This window comes from Bos mutus, chromosome 17 (assembly GCF_027580195.1).
Source record: "Bos mutus isolate GX-2022 chromosome 17, NWIPB_WYAK_1.1, whole genome shotgun sequence".
Classification (NCBI taxonomy): Eukaryota; Metazoa; Chordata; class Mammalia; order Artiodactyla; family Bovidae; genus Bos; species Bos mutus.
In genome coordinates, this window is record NC_091633.1 from 4209563 (window position 1) to 4232103 (window position 22541).

At 42.5% G+C, this 22541-nt stretch overlaps 1 protein-coding gene across 4 annotated transcripts in view; it reads right to left on the reverse strand.

Moving 5' to 3' along the window:
• EWSR1 (EWS RNA binding protein 1) overlaps window positions 1-22541 on the reverse strand; it is a 25725-nt gene continuing 3184 nt past the window's right edge. Inside the window, exons 2-17 of one of the 4 annotated variants that reach the window (XM_070385903.1) lie at window positions 21372-21408; window positions 21181-21232; window positions 19804-19930; window positions 15367-15553; window positions 13321-13488; window positions 10991-11202; window positions 9921-10101; window positions 7132-7166; window positions 6559-6591; window positions 6144-6262; window positions 3193-3322; window positions 2313-2435; window positions 1798-1960; window positions 1331-1428; window positions 635-887; window positions 1-387 (exon numbers count right to left, since the gene is read on the reverse strand). In XM_070385903.1, the coding sequence (XP_070242004.1) occupies window positions 348-387; window positions 635-887; window positions 1331-1428; window positions 1798-1960; window positions 2313-2435; window positions 3193-3322; window positions 6144-6262; window positions 6559-6591; window positions 7132-7166; window positions 9921-10101; window positions 10991-11202; window positions 13321-13488; window positions 15367-15553; window positions 19804-19930; window positions 21181-21232; window positions 21372-21408 (1958 nt within the window). In that variant the 3' untranslated portion in view covers window positions 1-347. Of the gene's footprint in view, window positions 388-634; window positions 888-1330; window positions 1429-1797; window positions 1961-2312; window positions 2436-3192; window positions 3323-6143; window positions 6263-6558; window positions 6592-7131; window positions 7170-9920; window positions 10102-10990; window positions 11203-13320; window positions 13489-15366; window positions 15554-19803; window positions 19931-21180; window positions 21233-21371; window positions 21409-22541 lie in introns of all 4 variants that reach the window. The other 3 variants (XM_070385901.1, XM_070385904.1, XM_070385902.1) reach the window with 3 other exon arrangements.

Genomic DNA, 22541 nt, shown 5'->3' on the forward strand with positions numbered 1-22541 from the left:
TGTTTATAAACATTTGTAATTTTATTTAAAAAAAAAAAAATCACAACCATGAACATTGTTACAGTTAGAGGCCCTCTTGGTTCTCCACAATGATACTGAGCATGCTCACAAGGGGTTCCCATTGTTTAGTCTTAAACAACCATCTTTAAAATAAGAAAAAAAACTCAGCACACTACCATTTAACTTGTTTTAATGTTTCTTCACAAATGGTGAAAAATTCTAAAGTACAGACAAGGAATAATCATAATGTTGTGGCCAACATTATAAATATGGAATTATAAATTTAAAACATTTTCTGGTTTAAAAAATAAATCTGGTAGTCAATGCAGCTCTGCGGGTCTCTGCGTCTAGTAGGGCCGGTCTCTGCGCTCCTGACGGTGCTCGCCTCTGCCGGGCAGAAGGGAAGGGAAGGCGGTGGGTTACCACAGTGGTGGAGAGGGGAAGGGGCTGGTGGGTGACATGGCGGTGGGGAGGGGAAGGGGGCGGTGGGTGACGACGGGGGGGGGGGGGGGCTGGAGAGGAAGCCCAGCCCCAGCTCAGGGCAGCCGCCCGCCTCCCGCCTGGGGCTGGTGAGACCTGTTCCGGGGGAAGGGGCTGACAGCCCAGGCCCCCCAGCTGGTTCACCCCCACGTACTTATCCATCTTTCCAGGTCCTCCTCGCCCGCCTCGTCGTCCTCCCATCTGTTCCATCAGTGGTCCAGGGGGTCCCCCAGGGCCACCTCGTCTTCCACCACCAAAGCCACCGCGGTCCATGCCCCGGCCGCCACGGAAGCCACCTCTGTCTCCACCACGACCGCCTCTGAACATTCCACCAGGACCACCACGGTCCATGAGGCCACCTCTTCCTCCCCGCATGCCTCCAGGGCCACCTCTGCCACGGTCACCGCCTGAGGGGAGAGCGCAGGAGAGACACTCAGTGCCAGGGCAGAATGCTGAGCGCAGAGGCCTCGTGTGGAGAGCAGGGCCCGCGCTTCCCTCACTGCACACCAGGTCACAGTTCAGAACTGATGCTGGGACCGCAGGTGACCCTTTGACAAAGGTTTGAAACGCTCGGGGGTCCACTTACACACTGATTTTCCCACCACCAAATATGAAGTACAGTACTACCCAATCTGCAGTCCGTAGAATCCAAGGATGCTGAACCACAAACATGGAGGCACAGGGCGGATGGTGAAATTTAAGGGGATTTTTTTTTAACTGCACAGAGTCAGTGCCCCTGTGTTGTTCAAAGGTCAGGGCTGCACCTGCTGAACCCACCCTGACCCTGGGCAGCTGGTTACCAAGCTCATGGAGCTAATAAGACGTTTAGTGCCAAGAAGCGGGTACCTACCTGGGGGCGGGAAAGGTGGTGGGAGGAAGCCTTCAGGCTTTGGGGCCTTACACTGGTTGCACTCTGTTCTCCAGGCGAAGTTCTGGTTCCCACAGCCCCTGCATAAATAAAATTATATCACAACGGAAATCACCTACCAAACAAGCCACGCCTGAGCAGAAACCACCACAAACACTGAGTCAGGGTCCAACTCCACTCAGAGGATCTGACTACAGAAAATGGCTTTGCAGCCGCAGCCTCAGGCAGCACAGCACAGGACCAGGGTTTGATCCGGCCGAGCGTCTGGACAAGCACGTGCAGGTGGGCCCGAGTCCAGTGGACTGTGTGACCGTCTCCCGAAGGCGCCACGGCAGCTGGTAAGACTGACGGGGCCGCCCACCCCACAGCAGGGTCAGGGTCAGGCTGCTCTGGACAAAGGAAGCCCGCAGGCAGGCCTCTCCGGGATGGGAGCGGGGATTAGTACATACGGGTTGGGGCACTGCCAGTCTCCAGCTCGGTGCTGGACGTTTCCTCCTCCAGACGGGTTCCCCCGGGAACCGCGAGGCCCTCTTGGTGGGAAGCCGCCTCTGTCTCCTCCGCGGCCTCCCATGCGCCCCATGGGTCCTCCAGGACCTCCTGGGCCCCCTGGACCTGCAGTAAGGAAACAGCGAAATCACCTCTTTGGGCACAGCTCTGTGTCCCTGTGGTCTGTCCATGCAGCTGGAGGACAGGCCTCCTCACACGTGAGGGACCAAAACAGGAGAAACAAAAGGCAGCCCAAGGGCCGAGCCCCAGCAGCACGGTTCCCGGGGCGCCCAGCCTCCCTGGCCAGTCGAGCCCTCCTCGTCTTCTGCTGCCAGCACTCAATACTAGTATTGACTTCACACACCTTTCTGTATCCCTAAGGGGCCGGCTTTCACTCTAGAAACCAAGCTCCTCAGAGACAAGTGCGCCGAGAACGTTCAGAACAGCAGAGCGGAGCCCAGAGAGCCCCGGTAAATACCTCCTCGGAGCGGCGGCGGCATCCCCCTGCCCTCGCGCGGCGGCATCCCTCCCCGCATGCTGTTCATGGGCGGCTTCTTCCGAGCAAGAGACACTTTAAGTTTGCTCCCTTGGAAATCTTTCCCTAGAAAAAGAGATGAGAACACTCATCACTCCCAAAGTCCAACTCCTACTCCCCTTGAGGGGATCAGGTAAGGTTACACAACTCGTTTTTCACCAACTGCACCCCGTTATCAAACTCAACCATTCCCACTGCATCAGTGTCTTCCCACAATCTTCCCTAAGACTTACAGGCGAGGCCAGAAAAGCCTTAATAGGGTGAGAAGGAGAGCAGGAAGTGGCTGAGAGGAGACAGAACTTGGTGACACTTTCAAGTTGGTTTTGTGAGAAGTGAAATTCCAGAATCAACATCAAAGTCATTATATATATATATATATATATATCCGATGCATGGCTGAGGGGTCTGTGGGGCTTTCTGCACCTCATGACATCTGTTCTTAGAGAAGCAAGTGGATCTGAGTGAGAATGACTGAAAATAAGGGATCTCAACCCCAGGTCAGCGCCGGGCCCTCGTATGGCTGAGGGGAGCAGGGCAAGCCGCCGCCTGGACACCCCCAGCGCTCCTCCAGGAGCAGAGAGCGGGTTTCCTTGCTCCTCTGCCTCCTGAGTGCTCCTTCCTGCACACCCTAAGCTGCACAGAGGGACAGCCTATCTGTCCCTGGTCCCTAGAGCCACATGAAGAGAAAATCATTCTAACAGAAGGACATACTCGAGCACAAGACCTAAGGTGACCCTCGCCACACTTGCTCCCAGACCCTCCGTGTGCCCCGAGGAGGCAGAGCCAGGAGGGCAGGGCGCACCCGCCGACCCAGGGCTCCTACCATCAAACCACTCGACAGCAGCTTTGGCAGTTGCTGGGTCTTCGTAAGACACCGTAGCATCGCCTTTGGGCTTTCCTGTTTCCTTGTCCAAGTAAATATGGATCATGGGTTGTCCAGTCCTCTTGTTCATCTAGGCGTAAAAGAGCATAATCAAGCTATGACCAGAAATTCTAGTTTTCAGATACACATTTGTGTGTCTAGTGATACGTGAAAATATGTATAGAGCTTAAAAGAAGTAAATTATACACATGTACTGATGCCTATGTTTTATAAAGGGCATATAAAGACAGGAAATGTGACAAAATAGTGGTCTGAATGACGGGTTATATAATTAAAAATCTTTAATTTTACAAACTTGATGGTAAAACACTACTTTCTTAACTAGGAATAAATCCTACATACCCAAATAGACAATATACTATATAATCCACAAGTAGAAATTTATGATTTACCAACTTTTTATATAGCTGGATCACAAAATCCATTCCAAAACAGCCCATTCACTGAAAAAAATAAAAATCTGCAAAACTTTTAAGGAGATAGACTTTACCTAAGGCTTAATAGACAGACAAATACAATGTTAATGGGGGATGGGAGGAAAGCACTCAATATCATAAAAATGTCAATTCTCAAATTCTTATAAATTCAGGAAACACCCTGTTTGTGTGTGTGTGGTTTTTGGCTGCACCACAAGGCATGTAGGCGCTCAGCTCCTCGACCAGGGATTGTACCTTCCCCTCTGCATAGAAGCATGGAGTCCCTAACCACTCGACTACCAGGGAAGTCCCCTAACTGGGGTTTTAAACGTCATAAAATTGGTTTGAAAATGTATAGATAGGAGAACAAGAAGTAAAAAGAATGAAACATGAATCTGCCTTACTAGAGATCAAGATTTAGCACAGAATAATTAGCAGAGCTGCTAGCATAGGATCACACAAATTAACGAAAAGTATATATGGAGCCAAGAAACAGATCCAGGTATGGTACTTTCTGTGTGACAGCACTATATACCACCAGGGAAAATGCAGACCTTTCAAAAAGATGTTGTGGAATAAAAGGTCTTGCAGATAAAAAACATAAAGATACAACCCAGTAAGGTAATGACTGAAAAAATTAAGAATTCCTATTCATCAAAAGAAAGTGAGTAAAAAATGTGAGCCTCAGGGAACTCCCTGGTGGTCCAGAGGTGAGGACTCTCTCACTTACAAGGGCACAGGCCCAGCCCATGGCTGGGGAACGAAGACCCTGCAAGCAGAGTGGTACGCTCTCCCACCCGCCCTTTCAGAAGTAGCCACAAACTGGAAGACTTGTATTTGCAACAAAGACAAAGACAGGCATTCAGACAATATAAAGAACCACACATAAATCAACAAATGACAGACAACCCGATGAAAAGTGTGTGTAAGACACAAACAGGCGTTTCAGAGAAGACAGGATGCCTTTATAACATTATTAACCATCAAGGAAAAGCAAACTACATTTCCACTTTCTTCTACCAAGTTTAAAACAAACACACACACACGTGGTTCCTGGTGAGGCTGTGGTGGACGTGCCGTGAAGAGTCTATACTGGTCGGCCAGATACACACCTTAGGAAGCAGCAGTCCTACACCTGGGTATAGTCAGTTCTCATTATTCGTGGATTCAAGTATTTGTCACTCCAGAATCAATACTTGTGGCACTTTCTGTGGTTATTTGTGGCAATAAACAGAAAGTGAAAAACGTGTGGCCGGATGCACATGTTCCCTGCAGAGGAAGACAATGTCTTCCCTCCCGTCCCAGCTCTCCTAGAATGACCAGAGGCTGGAAGCTGGGAGGTCGGGGGCAGTGTTCTGTAACAAGTTCTGGCTCTGGGACTAGTTGGACAACTCTGAATACCAACTCAGGCAAGTCACACTTTTGAACCTTTTTCTTTGTAAAACGAGTAGGATTTATCAGGATGAACTGTCAATTTGTGATTATAATCTACGTGAGATGTGTGTACACAGTTCTGGGGCGATGGCTCGGCATTTACTAATCCAGTGTCTGTAGCAACTTTACAGAACTTACCACCACAAATAAATACAGGATGCCCAAACTTTGAGATTTTGACCTAGGGACCTTCCTCAACCCTTCTCAAAATTCCAGTTTTTCTTAGTTTTCCTCATCTAATTGGTAACCATCACAGTAGCTCAGACCAAACTTTCTAGCCACTCCAGGCTCAAGACTGCCAGGCAAGTTCCTGTCTCACTATTCCTGCTGTTATTCTGAAATTATTCCCCACTTGGACTGGCTCTGTTCCTCATTTTATCCCTTTCCTATTTTGCTGTATTTATTTTCCTCCTTAAGAATTATGATCACTGGACAGAGCACAACTGTATTCTTCTTTACAACACGTTCTAGACTATACATAAACTTTGAGGGTTCTCATCTGTTTGTTCCCAGTGTATGTCCAGAATGGTCTTGCCTTACAGTAGTGTTTTAATATTCTTCAAAATTACGTGAAACAAAATATTATTGAGGTACATCTATAAAGAAAGGGAATGATAAAATTCAGGATTCGAGTGGGGAGAAGGGACAAAACCAGGAAAGGAAGACATATACCAGGCACCTCAAAGGTACTCATAAAGCCCTATTGCCTAAGCTGGGATATGTACACATAAATGTTATTTTTAAAAACATTATAGTCTGTATTTCCTCCCCCCAAAAAGTTCATGTAAATATTCTTACAATTAACTTTATAATTATAAAAGTGACCCTGGGTTATCAAATATGCTTAAACCATGTTTAGGATTTCTTTTCTATAGAACAGTATTTTTCGCTTTCTGCTTTTTGTATTTTAAGGAGCAAACCACATATGGACAGTCCAGAAGGAAAAAAATCAAGCCACTTCAGAAACTCTCCAAGTCAGTTCTCTTCAAAATGCCCTGTGGTTACAGGTCTGCCAGCCCACAAGGTCATGCTCTTACTCACCTTAACGACTCCACACTGCTTAAAGAAGTCCACCAGGTCATCGAGAGTCACACTGTCGTTCAGGCCTTGCACATAAATGGCACTGTTGTCAGAGTCTTCATCTGGATCTACAGGTGGGCCTTCCCGAGGAAAGGAGAGGCAGTTACTGTCATGTATCCATCGGGGCTGATTAACTAATAGTCACTACCACCTGCTAGCATCCATCACAAAGCCAAGAGAACTACCAACCTTACTAATAAGAATGAGACGGAACTTTTGGTATATTCTTGTTTACTCAAGATAAAGGAAGCCCTAAAATGCTCTTGACAGCGAGAGTATTCCACTCATCTACCTGGCTGCTGAACTCCCAACACACACTCACTTCTGGGCTATTCAATTACAAAGCACAACATAAATTCCAGGGATTCAAAATTACCTAAATCAAGGTCTGGTCCTTCATCCATGGGTCCTGCCAACCAGGAAAGATCATACAAAATATTATTAGTGCACGTCTTGCAAGCTACAAACCTTACAAACACACATAGCTATCTACTATACCACCGTTTGATGGGGCTTCATTAAATTCAAAATGACCCGCACTGCTAAAATGGAGCAGTGCCCCTTTAACATCTGTGACAGGTTTGCTAGGGTTTGTTTTTCCTTTGCTCAGAGTTTGCTTTTAAACCATTAACCAAATACACTCTCAGTGCTTACGTGCCAAATTAGTGTTAAATTTAAGTCAATTTTTTTTCCTCCAAATAAACCAAATTTTAAAAATGTACTCTCCCCCATATTACAGAAGCAGTTGCTCAATACTCCAAGTCACCCTTTGTTTTGTAACCGTGGGTTAACCTTATTACCCCTAAGACAGTGCCGGCAGTACCCATTAGTCTCTTTTGTAGAGATCATTTTTAAACCACTTATCAAACTAATAAAAAATTATAGTTTTCTAAAAACTGACTGTATTTTTTTTTTTAAACACTATCCATGGTAATACTCAAAAACTTACCACCAGGCTTATTGAAGCCACCTCGCTCTCCAGCGCTGCTGGGGGGATAAACGAAGAAATGAAGGCCTTTCCCTTTAAAAGCCAGTACCGCTCTGAGCCTTGGGGGGGCTCGTGGGGAAGAAGGGCACTGGCTAAACACATCTCCAAACAATGCATCTCTCTCATCTTGTCACTATGCCTTTCTTCAGGGCAGCTTGCTCAAATTTCCTTTATATACAACCTTGCTTGTCTGATTGTACACACCAGTGTGGTTGATTCCTTTCATTTCAGGGGCTGGTATTAATAGTGCAATACTTGGCAAATTGGGGGAAAAATACATCCCAAACACCCACCCCATCAGTTGAAAAACAGGGAGAGCTTGTGTGGAGAGGAGCAGCAAGCCAGGTAACTGCTGTGATGAACCTTTTCATGTTCATAAAGGTGCACCCTCAACCTCTCCCAGGGGAGAGCCAAGTGAGGCCCTGGGCTTCTTAACAATCACAGTTTATAAAAAGCAGGAGACACCACAGTAGAGGCCTACGACAGACACCAGAGGACGCTTCCAGCCGGTCTTCAGCATAAAGCCACACATTGCAGGGCACTAATGGGTTTAACAATCGCTGTGAAAGGAGAATTTACAACAAACACCAAGGCTCCACAGACTGGGGGTGCAACTTTATAGACAAGTCAATTGAGATCAAGACAATGACAGCATAAATCACTGCCTTATGTATTTTGAAAGGGGAAGAATAAGAATTGGGCCTTTTAGGTTTTCTCTTAAATAAAAGGCAGCTCCTCAGTGGGAGGCCTCGCGCTTTTCTAACCAGTATTGCACCTTTAATACCTGAATATACAATTTCAAGCTGTTGCATGCAGCTTTGCTTCCTTTTTAAAAGTACACACCATAAAATGTTCTCTCTCTTTAAACACAAAAGTTTACACTTTAATGTTACACAATTCTAGAGTATTGTACCTCCTCTGGTTCATTACCAAACAACAAGTACGCAGTTACCCAAGTTACAGAAGGTTCCATTTATACAATGAATACATTTTGTTAAAAATATTCTATGTATATTTTTCCTCTCCATATGGACACCGTGTCTAGTCCCACTTTTCATTATGCTGCCGGCTGAGTACTGAGTACGGGTACTTTTTAAGTATTGAAGTGTATACAAGGCTCTCACTTTGTAACCTGTAGCATATAAATGCGACAAAGCATGTTAAAAAGTTTCCACGTTTAACAGCCAATGAAAATATCAAAATACTGAGGCAATGAAAAAGGGCATGTTAACAACATTGAGTGCCTTACCTGCAGAAGACACTGAAAACCATCACCACACCACAATAAAAAAAGAGGGGCGGGGGAGGCTCTTGTATTGTCCCCACAGGGTCCCGCAGACCGCGTCACAGTCTGCTGAGAAGCCTGTGGGGAGAGCCACGGTGTTTCCTATGGCTTCAGCAGAGACTTCTCACTGGGAAAGAGGGAACACCCTCTACTAGCAAAATCTAGCAAAATTAGTAGAATTATTACTTCTGGAGAATTGAAATGAATAAACTTAAAATTGGTTTTGCAATTGAAAAATACTAAGGAGTCTAAATGATTGGAGACGTGATGATAGTGATTTCAAGTGTCTACATCTATTTAAAACATCAGTAAAGAAGTGAAACCTTTATAATGGAATGATATTCTCCAAATCAGAAGACTGATTCTACTTTATACCAAATTACTCATACATTTTTGCATCTTATAAAATGACTTTCTTCCAATAAAGATTTCACTGAAGACTTAAGTTATGCAGAATATGCAAAGCAATATTTTAAACTAGTATTGTTCAGCAGTAAACAGATTCGTTAATATAAAATTTAAAAATCAATTATATATTTAATCTTGAAGTACACTTCTAAAGAAATTCTATTCGGTTTTTCCTTGAACCAACAGTGGCACCAAATCCAATTTATACCTATACCAACATTCTGCATAACTTTTATTTTTACTAGTTTATACAGGGACAGAACACACACAGAACTAAGCCTTCTGGATTATGTTAACCAACATTTCACCTCACCTTCATCAAAGCAGAGACACCAGAAAGGGAAAAGGATGTGGGAGGAGGGAGGGGAAGGGTGGGGTAGCAGATTCATGTTACTCCTCTAAACAAAGTTTTCTAAACCAGGTTGTGCCATCCATCAAAATGGTCAAACCGATTTAGACTTCTCAGAATCTCCACTGGGGAGAGTGCTTCTACAATTATATACATTACTCTGCACAACGCTACCAGACTTCTCTGTACACCAGGTGCACCTCAGGCCATAGTTCAAGGGTTATGGGACCAAGATCTTCATCATTATGTTCAATAGTTCCAAGTACAAACAGAAGTTGGGGACAAACATTGTGGAAAACAGCTGCATTCCTTTTCTGCAGTATATACACCACGTATTTCAAGACAATCATTCAGAAGCAATTAGTCAAACACCTAGGGTTGTTAGAAGGGTTGTGTGTGTTCCATCCCAAATCTATTACCCAGGAGGCCTTTGGCCTCTGGAAACCAGGAAGGGGACTGAAAGCTCTAGTTTCAAAACCACTCTTTGTTCTCCCCACCCAACCCAGTTGACTGGCACTGAAAAAAGCGAACTGCCTCTACAGATATGCCACAGAGACAGCATTTCCATGTCTGCAAGATGGCCTGGGCTCATCAGACTACCCATGGAAATGCAGAAATAAATTCCCCATGTCTTTCAGTCCCTTCTTTCCATTGAAAATCCTATGGATGAAACAAAATTAGGTAAAAGGAGAAAAGGTTTGCTCTTACCCCATTCCACCGCGTCCTCCTCCCCGCCCACCTCTGCTCATGCCTCCACGATCAAATCCCCCTCTTCCCCTGCCCCGGTTATCAGGGCCACTCATGCTCCGGTTCTCTCCTGGTCCGGAAAATCCTCCAGACTCCTGCCCATAAACACCCATGCTACTGGGGTGGTCCTGTCGGAATGAACCTGAGGAAAGAGTCACATCTGTAAGCCATGGATCAGCATTTACACCACTGCTGTTGTACTTTCTCCTGGAATCATAGAATTCTCAACTGCAAGGCACTAACCGAGGTCCCATCTTCTTTACATCTGATTAAGTCCCCCTATCAGTAAGCTTTTTATGAAGTTCAACAAAAAAGGCTGAAGTAATCTCATATAGTTTGCCTAGGAAAAAACCACTCTCAAACAAAAACAGGACTCTGACCAACAGTTCACAGGGTTCTGTATCCCAAGATGCCTTAAAAAACTGTTCTTTAAACCACAGTGAAAACAAAAATGGGTCAGGTTTCTTGGGGGTTGCTAAGGGGTAGTCTCCATCAAGAAGCACTGCCCATTGTCATGATGAGACACACTCATGGGTGTGATTTAAAGACAACAATCCAGGCAAAGACTAAATTGTGAAGACAACTTTTTGAATTTTTGGTTACTTTTCCACGTAACAACACTCCACAAAAATTTTTGTCTTATGAATGTGAACAAAAAAACAAAATAAAAATACAGTATCTTTTTAACTATAAAAACTGCAAGAGTCTTCAATAGCTACCTGCTCACGCTCTCTTAATGAACTGGGGTGGGCAGGCCATAAGAAAAGCTGGCTTCACTCACTGCATATAACCTCCCCAGAGAGCAGGGCTGGCAGTCTGAAACTTTTTCTCTGGTCAGTTACAAACTCTCTTTTCTCCTAAGGCATACTAACAACAATTAAACTGGAGAAAAGCCAGGATTATTAGCCAGGATATGATACCCTCAAGATGCATCCTGGAGTTCAAAAGCACACAGTGGTCAAGAGTGTTTCCCCGTTTCAGAAACTCTAAACACAACCATTCTTATTTGGTTTTCTCTCTTAGCAACTCACTCTGCTGCCCGTAGCTGCTGCTCTGTTGACTATATTGACTTGGAGCCTGGCTGTAGGATCCAGTCTGGGGGGGGTAACTAGTGGGTGGCTGCTGCCCATAGCTGCTTTGTTGACCATAGCTACTCTGCTGTCCATAGCTGCTCGGCTGCCCGTAGGTGTTCTGCTGGGAGTAACTGCTCTGATCATAACTAGTCGGCTGCGTAGAGGAGTAGCTGAGAAAAAAAACAAAACAAAACAGTTTGTTAGGAGAGGCTTGTTATTTTAGGTCCCCCAAGTGTAAGAGACATTCCCAGCATGTGACATAGAAACCCTTAAAACTGTAGTTACTTTTTACATATTAACATGCTGAACTTAAAATGAGCAAAGTATTTTTGTATCTAGAATCAAGTTCTGAATAGGAGAGGGTATTACACAAAACACACACACACACACACACACACGATGAACCCATCTATAAAATGTACAACCTTAAGACTCCCCCCACCCCCACCTTTACTAAAACAGGGCTTCCCAGGTGGTGCAGTAGTGGAGGGTTAGGAGGCTCCACCTGCCAATACAGGAGACACAGGTTCAATCCCTGGGTCAGGAGGATCCCCTGCAGAAGAAATGGCAATCTACTCTTGCACTCTTGCCTGGGAAATCCTATGGACAGAGGAGTCTGGCAGGCTGCAGTCCATGGGGTCGCAAAGAGTCGACACGACTGAGCACACACACACGCAGGCACACGTGCTCATCAGAACAATAGTTATTCTCAACCAAACTCAAGGCACATTTGGGAGCCTAGGTGCTTCCTGTATTAAGGGAAGACTGTGCTCCCAGGGAAGACAGACCCAGGAAAAGGCACTGAGAAAAGCGAGGCAGCTCAGTATGGTGTTCAGTTCTAAGGCTGCCTGCCAACATAATTCCCTGGAGTGATGACTTGTTTTCTGAAGGTACAAGGCCACTTGATGTGTGTTTGTGTGGCCACTTTTCTCTTGAGGGTAAGTTTCAAGTTGCTTTGGTATATATATATAGTTCCAAACTTCCAGACATGCCTGATCGTCTATGAATCTGGGCATTAATAAGGAAAAGATGAACAAGGAAACATCAGAATCAAGGTACTGTATGAAACATGAATATCAGACTTATATTCACCTTCACATATGTCAACTAAAGGGAAGGGAAACTAACCAAAGATACTCTTACACAGAAATAAAGCTTGAAATATTAAACTTTAGATGAACCATGATAATGAAAAACAACACAAGGCACAGTACAATTTTAATTCTAACTACAATCATTTTAAGTGTCTGCACCTCCCTCACCACAGCTGTAGAATGTGTCCAACTCTCTGCAACCCCATGGACTGCAGCCCACCAGGCTTCTCTGTTCATGGGATTCTCCAGGCAAGAATACTGAAGTAGGCTGCCATGCCCTTCTTCAGGGGATCTTCCAGACCCAGAGATCAAACCTGGGTCTCCTGCACTGCAGGCATATTCTTTACTGTTTGAGCCACCAGAGAAGCCCCTGGGAAGCTGTTAGGACTCAAAAGCCTCTCTTCACACCAAGTACATCTGTTCAACTTGCCAGATTCAGTGCTCTCAACATGACAGGTGTGGGTGGGCCCTTGGGAAGAAATGCTCGAACCCTGCCCACTTCTGCTCCAAGCTGTACAGAGACACTTACCATCAGCTGTGCTTGCTTATACATAAGCCAATGAAATGAATACAAAAAGGGGAAATATTAATTCTATCAAAACCAAGTTAACACTCAAGGACACAATTCAGACAGTTCATTTGAAAACTTGCATCAAAAAAATAAATCTGAGACAACTTGTGGTTTTTCCTCTACTTTAAAGAAACCAAAACTGGACACTGTAGTTGCTGGTGTGGCTAATTAAGACAAAATGCAGAATAATAAACTCGTAAGTCAAAAAGAAAGGCTTTAGCTTAGCCATTAAGACTGGGGCAAGAATGGACCTTTAAGTTAAACGTTAAATGATTAAGGTAAACTTTCTTTTTGAAAAAATAATGCCCTGCAACTTGATCCGTCTCAACTGCACCTGGAAAATGTGACTTCCATGGTTCTGTTTATCTGCTTTCATGCCACTGTTTCTCATCTGAATAAATTTAAAAAAAAAAAAAAAAAAAAACAGTGGTAAAAATGTACTGATATTTAGAAGTGTTTTTGACTGAGGTTTTAATGTAGAATATGTGGTCAGGCTTATCCCTGGAAGAGTCAGGTAACACAGTTCACCTGAGGAAGCAAAAGCAAGCTTCCTTGCCTGAAAAAAATCTGCTCTATTATTCCACTAGCTCACTGGCCACAAGAACAAGCAAGAGAAGACTGACCTGGTAGGAGGATAAGATGGTGGTGCTGAGACCGGCTGCATGGGGTAGCTCCCAGGCACCTGGGGATAACTGTAGTTACTCTGTCCATATCCTAGGCTGGGCTGGTTGTAACCCCCTGTGCTAGATTGAGGTTGACTAGTCTCAGCGGGTTTGTTACCATCCTGCGGTCTAAAAGGAGAAATAAAAAAGTGAGACTTTTCTCTTAACACCAAACTCTTGAGTAAGAACTCTATAATCTATGAGCAATAAACAATGTTAGGATTGAGCCTGGAAATAAATACAGTTGTAAAGTGAACTCCATCAAAACCCAATGTTGGTCCAACGGTCTCTGCTGGAAGAGAACACTAAAGATGCAAGAGTCTTAATGGCACCCACGGAAGAGACATCAACACGCTCCTTTCGTTTCACATCAGCAGCTATACAAGCAATTACAATACTCTGTGCTGCCCATTTAACAGATCTGGGATGGGAAGTGGTTTGTTCAGGAAGAAAATGCCTTTTCTCAATAAGGACTATTAAAGACAAACAAGAAACTTTAACAATAATGCAAATTCTGGGTTAAAGTAACATTTAGGTAAGTCTATGGCATCCTCTCATGCTTAAAATGAACTGGGAAGTATCCTTGTGAAGTGATGAAAACCAATCTTAATCCCAAGGGGAAAAAAACCAAAGAGGTTTTTATTACCCCTTAACCCCAAAGTCTGTAACAGGGTTGTAGCAGAGTTGAGTGTGCACTATTTTTAAGCAAAGCCCAAGAATCAGCAGGCAGACCAGGGAGGATGTGGAAGTACTGCTTTCTCCAAAGAGCTGCAACAGTTCACAAGCTCCCTCTCTCTGAGGGAACTGACTAGCTATGACTGATCAGGAGACAGATGACTGTTATAAAGTGTGAGGGATTGAAAAATTAAGAAACCAAAAAGGATTACTTATTCAAAGACTAACATAGACCTGCCCCCACCCACCCCCGCCCGCCATGGACTGGATACACTGTTGCAATGGAGCATCAAATGGGACCTCAAACATCTGAGGACATTCTAAGTCAACTGAATTGGGACACTGGAGGAACCCACTTAACACTAGCCACTGAAGACTGTCTAAAAGATGTAAACTACTCAGTAGCTCTGATTACTCACTGTGCATTTTAGAAGTACTCTCATGAGTGTTTGCCAGAGCTAATTTCTTACCTCTACAGCAGACAAAAAAGTCTAGGTTACAAGTTGATCTCGTGTTTACTCCCTAAAGTCTTCTTTCAAACCAGAATTCAGTGTTCCTTCCAGACTGTATGCAGAAGCCACCTAAGTGCACTGTCTAAAGCAAAGACCTGAAATCTTCTGTTAAGTAATAATTAATATTGTTTACTTGCTTATCAGTCACGGAGTACGAACTGTTTGCCCAAATATTCACCCGTAACAGGGTACCCAGTTAAGAATTCATACTTGCCTGTGGTACTTAGATTACCAAGCCAGTACACAATACAGAAAACCACATCACCAATGTCTGACTTTTGGATATGGACACAGCCTTTACTGACAACTGAATCATGGGACTGTTTCTTGAAATACATGATTCTACAACCGACCCGCCCCCAACTGAGAACTACAGTGTTTTTCCCAAAGAGAAAGCTATTACCCATTTACAGGGTCAATAAAACCAAAGGTAAAGCATCAAACTCTAAGTCCATCAGTTGTTCTGTTGTGAGGAAACCACTCTCTATTTTCATCTGGGTTTAGCAAAGTAAATACAATACCTCCTCGTATCAAAATGCCCATTCTACTGAAACCAAACAACCCACTCAGTGACATTCCTTATTTTGGCCCCTGGATGGCACCACTGATCTACTTAATGATGGGTAACATTTCTGGTGTGACTGTGCTGGGTGAAGAACAGTTAACACCCAAGCAGATCTAAGTAAGCTTTGCAAAGGAACCAAGTCAGGGTACTCTCAAGGGGGTGGCTGAGCCCTCTTCTGAACGCCCAAGGCTGCAGCGGTAGGAGCAGGCGAGGGGGCCCAAGGCTGTGGCGGTAGGAGCAGGCGAGGGGCCTTACCTTGCAGGCGCGGTGGCTGCTGGCTGCTGTCCATACGCCGGGTAAGCGGGCTGAGTGCCATATGCAGACTGAGCTGCGTAGGAGGCCTGGGTGGTAGTAACCGTAGCAGTGGTGGTGTCATAAGCACCAGTGCCGTACCCCTGGACAGGCTGACTGTATGCCTGGGGGGCAGTTGGAGTAGAATATCCTGGAACAAAGGAGAGCTACGTCAGATTTCTGGCTCCTCAGAGATCTGCCTGGACACTCATTAACAGAACAAATTATAAATCACTTTCAAACATTACGATATTTGGCCCCTTTAAATATCTCCCCTTCAGTAAAAGTAGCAACAAACCAGTATTTAAAGCCTAAGTTCTCTGAAAACACTCAGTTTTCAGCAAAGCACCGTCTCTTTTGCTCTAAACCACACCAAACAGAAAGGAAGAGAGAAATGCTGATATAGAAAAAAGGGCTCCCTTTGCCCCCTCCTTTAAGGGATTCAATAGGGGACACAAATTCTACACTGGCTTTGCAAGCAGGCCTTCTTAAACAAGTTTTTCAACTAACTACTTAAGTATCCCCCAAATCTCTAAAACAGGAATAAAATGCCCCAGAAAGGGAGGTAAAAGACATATATTAAAGTAGCTGCAAAATAAGGATCCAGGTACAAGTTTAGCATTAAAACCTATCATTTGGAATTATTTGCTTTCAGCTCCAAGCATCATGGGCAGTTCAAGTTTAAGGAAACTGGAAATTGTGGAGAAGATGTGTTTAATTTTCAGTGAGATGTTAACAACTGATTAAACACTCTTTAAGAACCACTAATTTTGTTTTGGGTAATAAACTACTAAGAAAATGCCAGTTACCAGCATTACATTAGTAATAAAGACATACTACAAATTATATCTGCTTACGTACATATGACCAACAAAGGTTTTCCTCTTTGACTTTTTTGATAAATTATCTTAATACTCCCAAAACACACTGAAAGTTAATGTTACATTTTACATAAACCATTTGAGATGCTAGGAGTCACCAAGTCACCCACCCCACTTCTCTCTTATTTACCTACTGTGAGCAAATGAGCATTTTCCCTGCTAAGCAATGCTGGAGGTGGGCTTCACAGCCTCCCTGCCGTGTCCCTGACCAAGTGTTACACACCTGTCCTTGTGGGTGTGCAGAGACCAAGCTCGGGTCTCTCCCTAGTTCCTGCCTTTGCCACACCAGGCGGGGTCCACACCCTTTCTTTTCCTTTTTGCCGCACTGTGCAGGTTGCAGGATCCTTAGTTCCCCAACCAGAGAGTGAACCCAAGCCCCAGGAGTGAAAGCCCCAAGTTCTAACCGCTGGACCACCAGGGAATTTCTGGGGTCCATGCCCTTCCATCTGGAATTTGGGCTTGGAACATGACAACCCCCGAACCTGCAGTTCCTAACTTGAGTCCCTTTCCTAGAAGAGGTGTCATGATCTTTCCTGATGCTTGGCTTTCCTTATTCCTATTCAACAAGCAGTCAGCCATGCAACAGAGTCAAATCTAGTACTCAGCATTTATGTCCATCAAAGAAAAATCCAAATCTCAATAAAGCAAAAAAGTTTCAGTACTCATAACAAACCTCAGTTAGAACAGTGTCCTCACTCTACACAGAACTTACTAGCCAAAAAAAAAAAACAAACCAATTTCCCTCTGTGCAATCTAAAATATCCCCAGTCTGTAGCACAGAATACTTTCTTCTCCTCTTCAAACACTTCAGGGCAATTCTGAAATTAATTATACACAAAAACAGTAACTGCCTTCTCAAATATGTTGGGTTGAAACGTGTATGAAAGCATATTTCACAAAACAGGAGTCCCAAGCACTGGAAGTTTTTTGAGTTGGCATGTTATTCATCTCAACTGTTTATTTAAAATTTCTTTGCAGAATCCTAATGTCAACCATATAAAGCACTCATTTATTTAAATTTAACTGGAATCTAATTCCACCTACCCTATTACTCCTACACAGATTTTTCCCCTCTCCATGACAAGCCATTTTTAAGATTTATAAAGACAACAATTAAAAAAAGCAAAAACTGATAAGGGCAATAACTCATGTCATAAAAACATCCATCAACAGACCCTTGTAGTGCTGAAAATTACGGTAATAGACATTGGATTAATAATCTTTTAATTAATTTGTAATACCCACACAAGCAGCCAAGCAAAATGAGCAAAAATTAATACAACAAAATGACAATAAAAATGACCAATATAAAAAAGACAACATATCTACCATGTGGTGATGAATTTAAGAAAAAAGAAAGTAAGAAACATCACACAAACCACCAGAATTTTTGTTCAACTTCAATACAATCTAAAGTCTAATATTTCCATTCCAATTAATAAGCTAAGATTTATATAGCTCCTCCTCATGAAGTTTTATTTTAAAATATTCAGGAAAAGAGTCTTTTTATATATTTCTTCCAGTAATTATCCACTGACTTTTATGTGTAAAGGCAGAATGAAGTGAGGGAAAAAGTGCTCCGTGTGCGCCATAACACCACTACTGCTGGGGCCCCATTTGGTGTGGTTCAGCCTCAATTTATTCACCAGGCTTAATTTTAGTTCCTACACTCCCAAAGTTGATGGGAGAATTAGGGGAGATATGACAGGTCTTCCATAAACTACAAAGTGAATACATAGCTCTACAGAACCTAGAAACTGTATTTCCTACAAATGACTTGATCATGTTCTTATAAAATGATTCAGAGACTCCAAAAGCTGTATTTTTTTTAACTTCAAATGACACTTGCTTTTAAAATGAGTTAAAGGTAGCTAAAAACATCTAGTTGTAATAAATCAGTCACGGGGAAGTAAAGTGCAGTATACTGTATTGTATACTTAGAAGTTGTGGAGAGAAGATCTTAAAAGTTCTCATCAAAAGGATGATGTGTGCGTATGTGTTGGGGGGCGCGGGGAAGGATGATGTGTGGTGATTCATGCTGACTGGTGGTGATCAATTCACAATACTCACAAACACTGAATCATTTTGTTGTACACTTGAAACTAATGTCATATATGTCAATTACATATTATTAAAAATGTAACAGCTTGAATATGTAAAGTTCATCTCATAATTTCAAAATTCTGTGTTAAAAATACAAACTGCAGAATTTCAGTTCCAGGTTTTTCTACAGTTGCCAACACCCACAGAAAGTTTACACACTTCCCATCCTATTCAATGATACGCATTAGGTAGACTAGGAAATACATCCCATCAATCCATGACACAGTCACACAATGAATTAAATCATAGGTGAGTTTCTCCCTGCCAACTCTGGTAGACCATATATAACTTGGGGACTGAAGATAGTTTGAAAAGTAATATTCTCTTACAATAATAATGACAAGAGTGGGTGGGTGGGGAAAAGGTAGGGATCCTGAAATGTTACACAGTATTAAAGATAAAAAAGTTATTGTACAATTTTCACACACCCCACTTTCAACCCCAGTATTAGGATATAATTTATTCTAATTCTTAAAGTAGTTCATTTTTTGCTCCCTGAAATGCTGTTACATATATATTTAAAACATACTATGGATTAAAAAAACATCATTAATACTTAAAAGGAAAATAAAACATGTCTGGACTGGAAACCAACCAACAGACAAACGTAATACATGCAGGATGGCAATCTGTTCCTCTAAACAAATCTAATCATGCAACCTATTCTTGAGGGAACAGGGGGAAATCAGCTGGGAAGTAGTCATCTGAAATACCTCTGAGAAGGTGAACAACTATTATTAAGGCTTGACACAAAATAATGTAAAATAAAACAAAGCAAAATCTTTCCCAAAATCACATAAAGAAAAAGGACATGGATCTGCAAATGGCACCTGAAGCAATTTTCCATTAGCACCTTGTTGTGTGTGATGTTAAAAAGTTTGAGGGTTAAACAAATGAAAACACCTAAAGGGTTAACATTACAGGGTTAGACAAGATGGAAAGCATTTCCCATGCAAGAATGAGCAGGATAGTCAAACCTGTACTGGTCCCTTCTACTGTGGAAAGCACAAAACAAAAAGTAGAGGGCACACTATCAGATGAAGCAAACAGATCTGAAAATCAGTGCGATTTTTAAGCAGCTCGGTTCAAGAAGGCTCATTCTTACCCAGTATTAGCATTAGCACAATCTTTTATATATTCTCCATTTTGTCGTGAGATTATTTAATACACTGTATAAGATAGATAAAAGAAAAAGTTCTTTTTTCCTTTGGAATTTACCCCACCCACATTCTATTAGAGATCCTTCAAGAAGAATGTAACGAAAAGGAAAAACAAAACAAAAAACCCAGCTCCTCCTAAGAATAAAGGATTCCCAGACGCCAAGGTATCAACTAGAATATATACCCAAGAGCACAACTAGCAAGTTCCTTAACAAACACCCTAGGTAACGTGACCCCAAAGTCTCCCAGGGTCTTACCAGTGGGAGGCTGTCCATAAGAAGTTGCATAGGCGGTCTGCCCATAGGTTGCAGTGGTCTGAGCCTGGGTATAGCTGACATCAGTGGGCTGTCCATAGGTTCCGTAACTTTGCTGCCCATATGCCTGCTCCAAGAAAAAGAATTCAAAAACTTCATACATGAATCTAGCATTTTAGCAATAAAATGGACTAACTTACTTCTAAGTTCCTAAATTGGAAAACCAAAGTAAAAAAATATGCTTTTTAATAAAAAGATTAAAAAAAAAAAGGACAAGAGATCACAATATCTTGAATGCCTGTTTCCCCTTATCTAATCCACTTGTATTTTCCTAAACTACAAAAAAGTTCCTGAGATAAGTAGGTAAAAATCTCAGTTTAATGATACAAGAAATTAACAAGATACCCTCAAATGATGCACAATGAGGGAAAAGATGTATAATTGCTAGCACGCAGTGTAGCAGTTTTAGCAAATAGAAACAAATGCTAGAAAAACAAAATGAAAAGAGAAAAAAAATGAAAATGGGGCTAAAACCTGTCAGACAATTTTGAAAACTGGATTTTCAGCATGGGACAAAGATTTACAAATTATCACACCACTTAAAAGAAAATGAGGAATACTACATATGTCCTTTAGATTAGTAAAGTATGAGTACTGAATTTTGAACTTAGACATCGGTAATACTTAAAACCTGGCAAGGTATGAGCTGTTCCTTCAGATATCAGTAAGATCACATTCTAGATTTGAATGGCCAGTTATGTAAGATCTGCTAGAGACATCACATTCTGCCTGCCTGTCCTAGAATCTTTCCACAACAGAGCTATTAGTATTCTTTTATGCCACAGACCATTTCAGAATTTGAGGCAATCTTGAGAACACTAGGTGGCTAATTTCTGGTATCTTTTGGCCTAAATTTTAAAACAGGCTCACGTACTAGAAAGAGCGCAGAAGCCCTATAGTTAGGGAGCCATAAGAGCTGACCCATCACTTACTGTGCAACCACTGGCAAATGGTGTAATATCTATGCACTACAATTTTTTATCTGCAAAATGCCATATTATCACCTTCCTCTGCAAAACTGCTGTACAATTAAGTTAAACAAACACAAAATATGTAAAAGGAACAAGCATGGAGCAAAACCCGTAACTTGAAATAATACTAGAAAGGAAAGGAGAACTAGCAACTCCCAGTTTGAGGATGGTTTCATTACAACGGCACTCCCACTGTGAAAGTTTAAATATCTGCATTTTATGATTTCAAACACATTATACTTTTCCATTACTTAATTTTTGAAAAAGATTCATGCTAGCTATTGTTTTAATGGCTGATGGAAACAGTTTACTTGGGGATGCAGCCACATATAATTATCTTAAAAATTACCTGGGTAGTCTGTGCATATCCTTGAGTGGGCTGGGCGGTGTAAGCACTGTAGCTGTAAGAGAAATTAAATGCAAGAACTGAATACAGACCATCCAAATTCCATTACTAAATTCTCTACAATTAGAGGAGGCTCTGTATTCTAAAAAAGCAACCAATCACACCCAAAGTACACTTGTAAAAATCTGACTTACCCCTGCTGGGCTGCAGCTTGGCTGTATGTACTATAATCTAGAGAAAACAAGAAGAGAATATAGTGTGAAGCCAGAATTTACAAGGAGGAAAGAAAAAGGAGGGAAGGAATTCAGGCAGCAGGAAGATGAATTTTTAAATACCGTACCGAGAGGACCACAGGACAACACAGGTCCAAATGAATATCTCTTCTCTCTCAACACCAAACCAAAAATAAGTCTAAGCCAGTTAAATTCAGAAAATTTGAACAAAGTGCTAGTGAATGAGGTCAAGATCAGCTGATTTGGCAAAGATACTTTGCATGTTCCCATGACTACAAAGCCTCCCTTAACCCACTGGCTGTCATTTCAAATACATGATCATCATCCTAAAACTAACAGGAGACAAGATAAATATAACAGGATCCAAAATTCTACCCTCAGGAGGCATGCAACAATATAACAATGTTTAATACTGGAATGGTTACATCAGTAGCTGCATCTCCTCAAAACCTAGTTCAAAAAAAAAAAAAAAAAAATCACTCCCTTAACAAGTTAGACCACCCATAATTCCCTAGGAAGGCTGAACAGAAATGGCAGAAAATGATACACGTAATCCTGCAAACCCCATTCTAAAGGGTTTGCTGACCCTATGAGGGGTTACATCTATAATTTTAAAACAACCCACGTTACAAATCCCACTGAAGCCCCGACCTGGCAGAGGAGAAAGCATTTAATCTTTTGGTTGAATAGTTTGATTTCCCTGGTGGTCCAGTAGTTAGGAATCTGCCTTCTGGAGCACAGGATATGGGTTCGATCCCTGGTCTGGGAACTAAGATCCCACACGCACAGGGTGGCTAAGCCTGTGCACCACAACCAGGGAGAAGTTTACATGCCGCTATGCAGATTCAATGTGCCGCAACTAAGACCCAGCACAGCCAAATAAATATTCTTTTTTTTTTTTAATCTACAAATGCACAAAAAGGGACTTAAGAAAAAAACCCCTCTGGTCCACTGAGGTGTCTAAAAATAGTGAAAATAGAAAATAAAATTGTTAAGAAGCTTTCGTGGGAGAAGCAAACATTTATATATACTTTTAAAAAATCCTGCCCAATTCTCTGCTCTCCCTAAGAACTACTATCTTATTCTATTAATATGTCAGAAGACAATACCGCCATTAAGGCAGACCAAAGG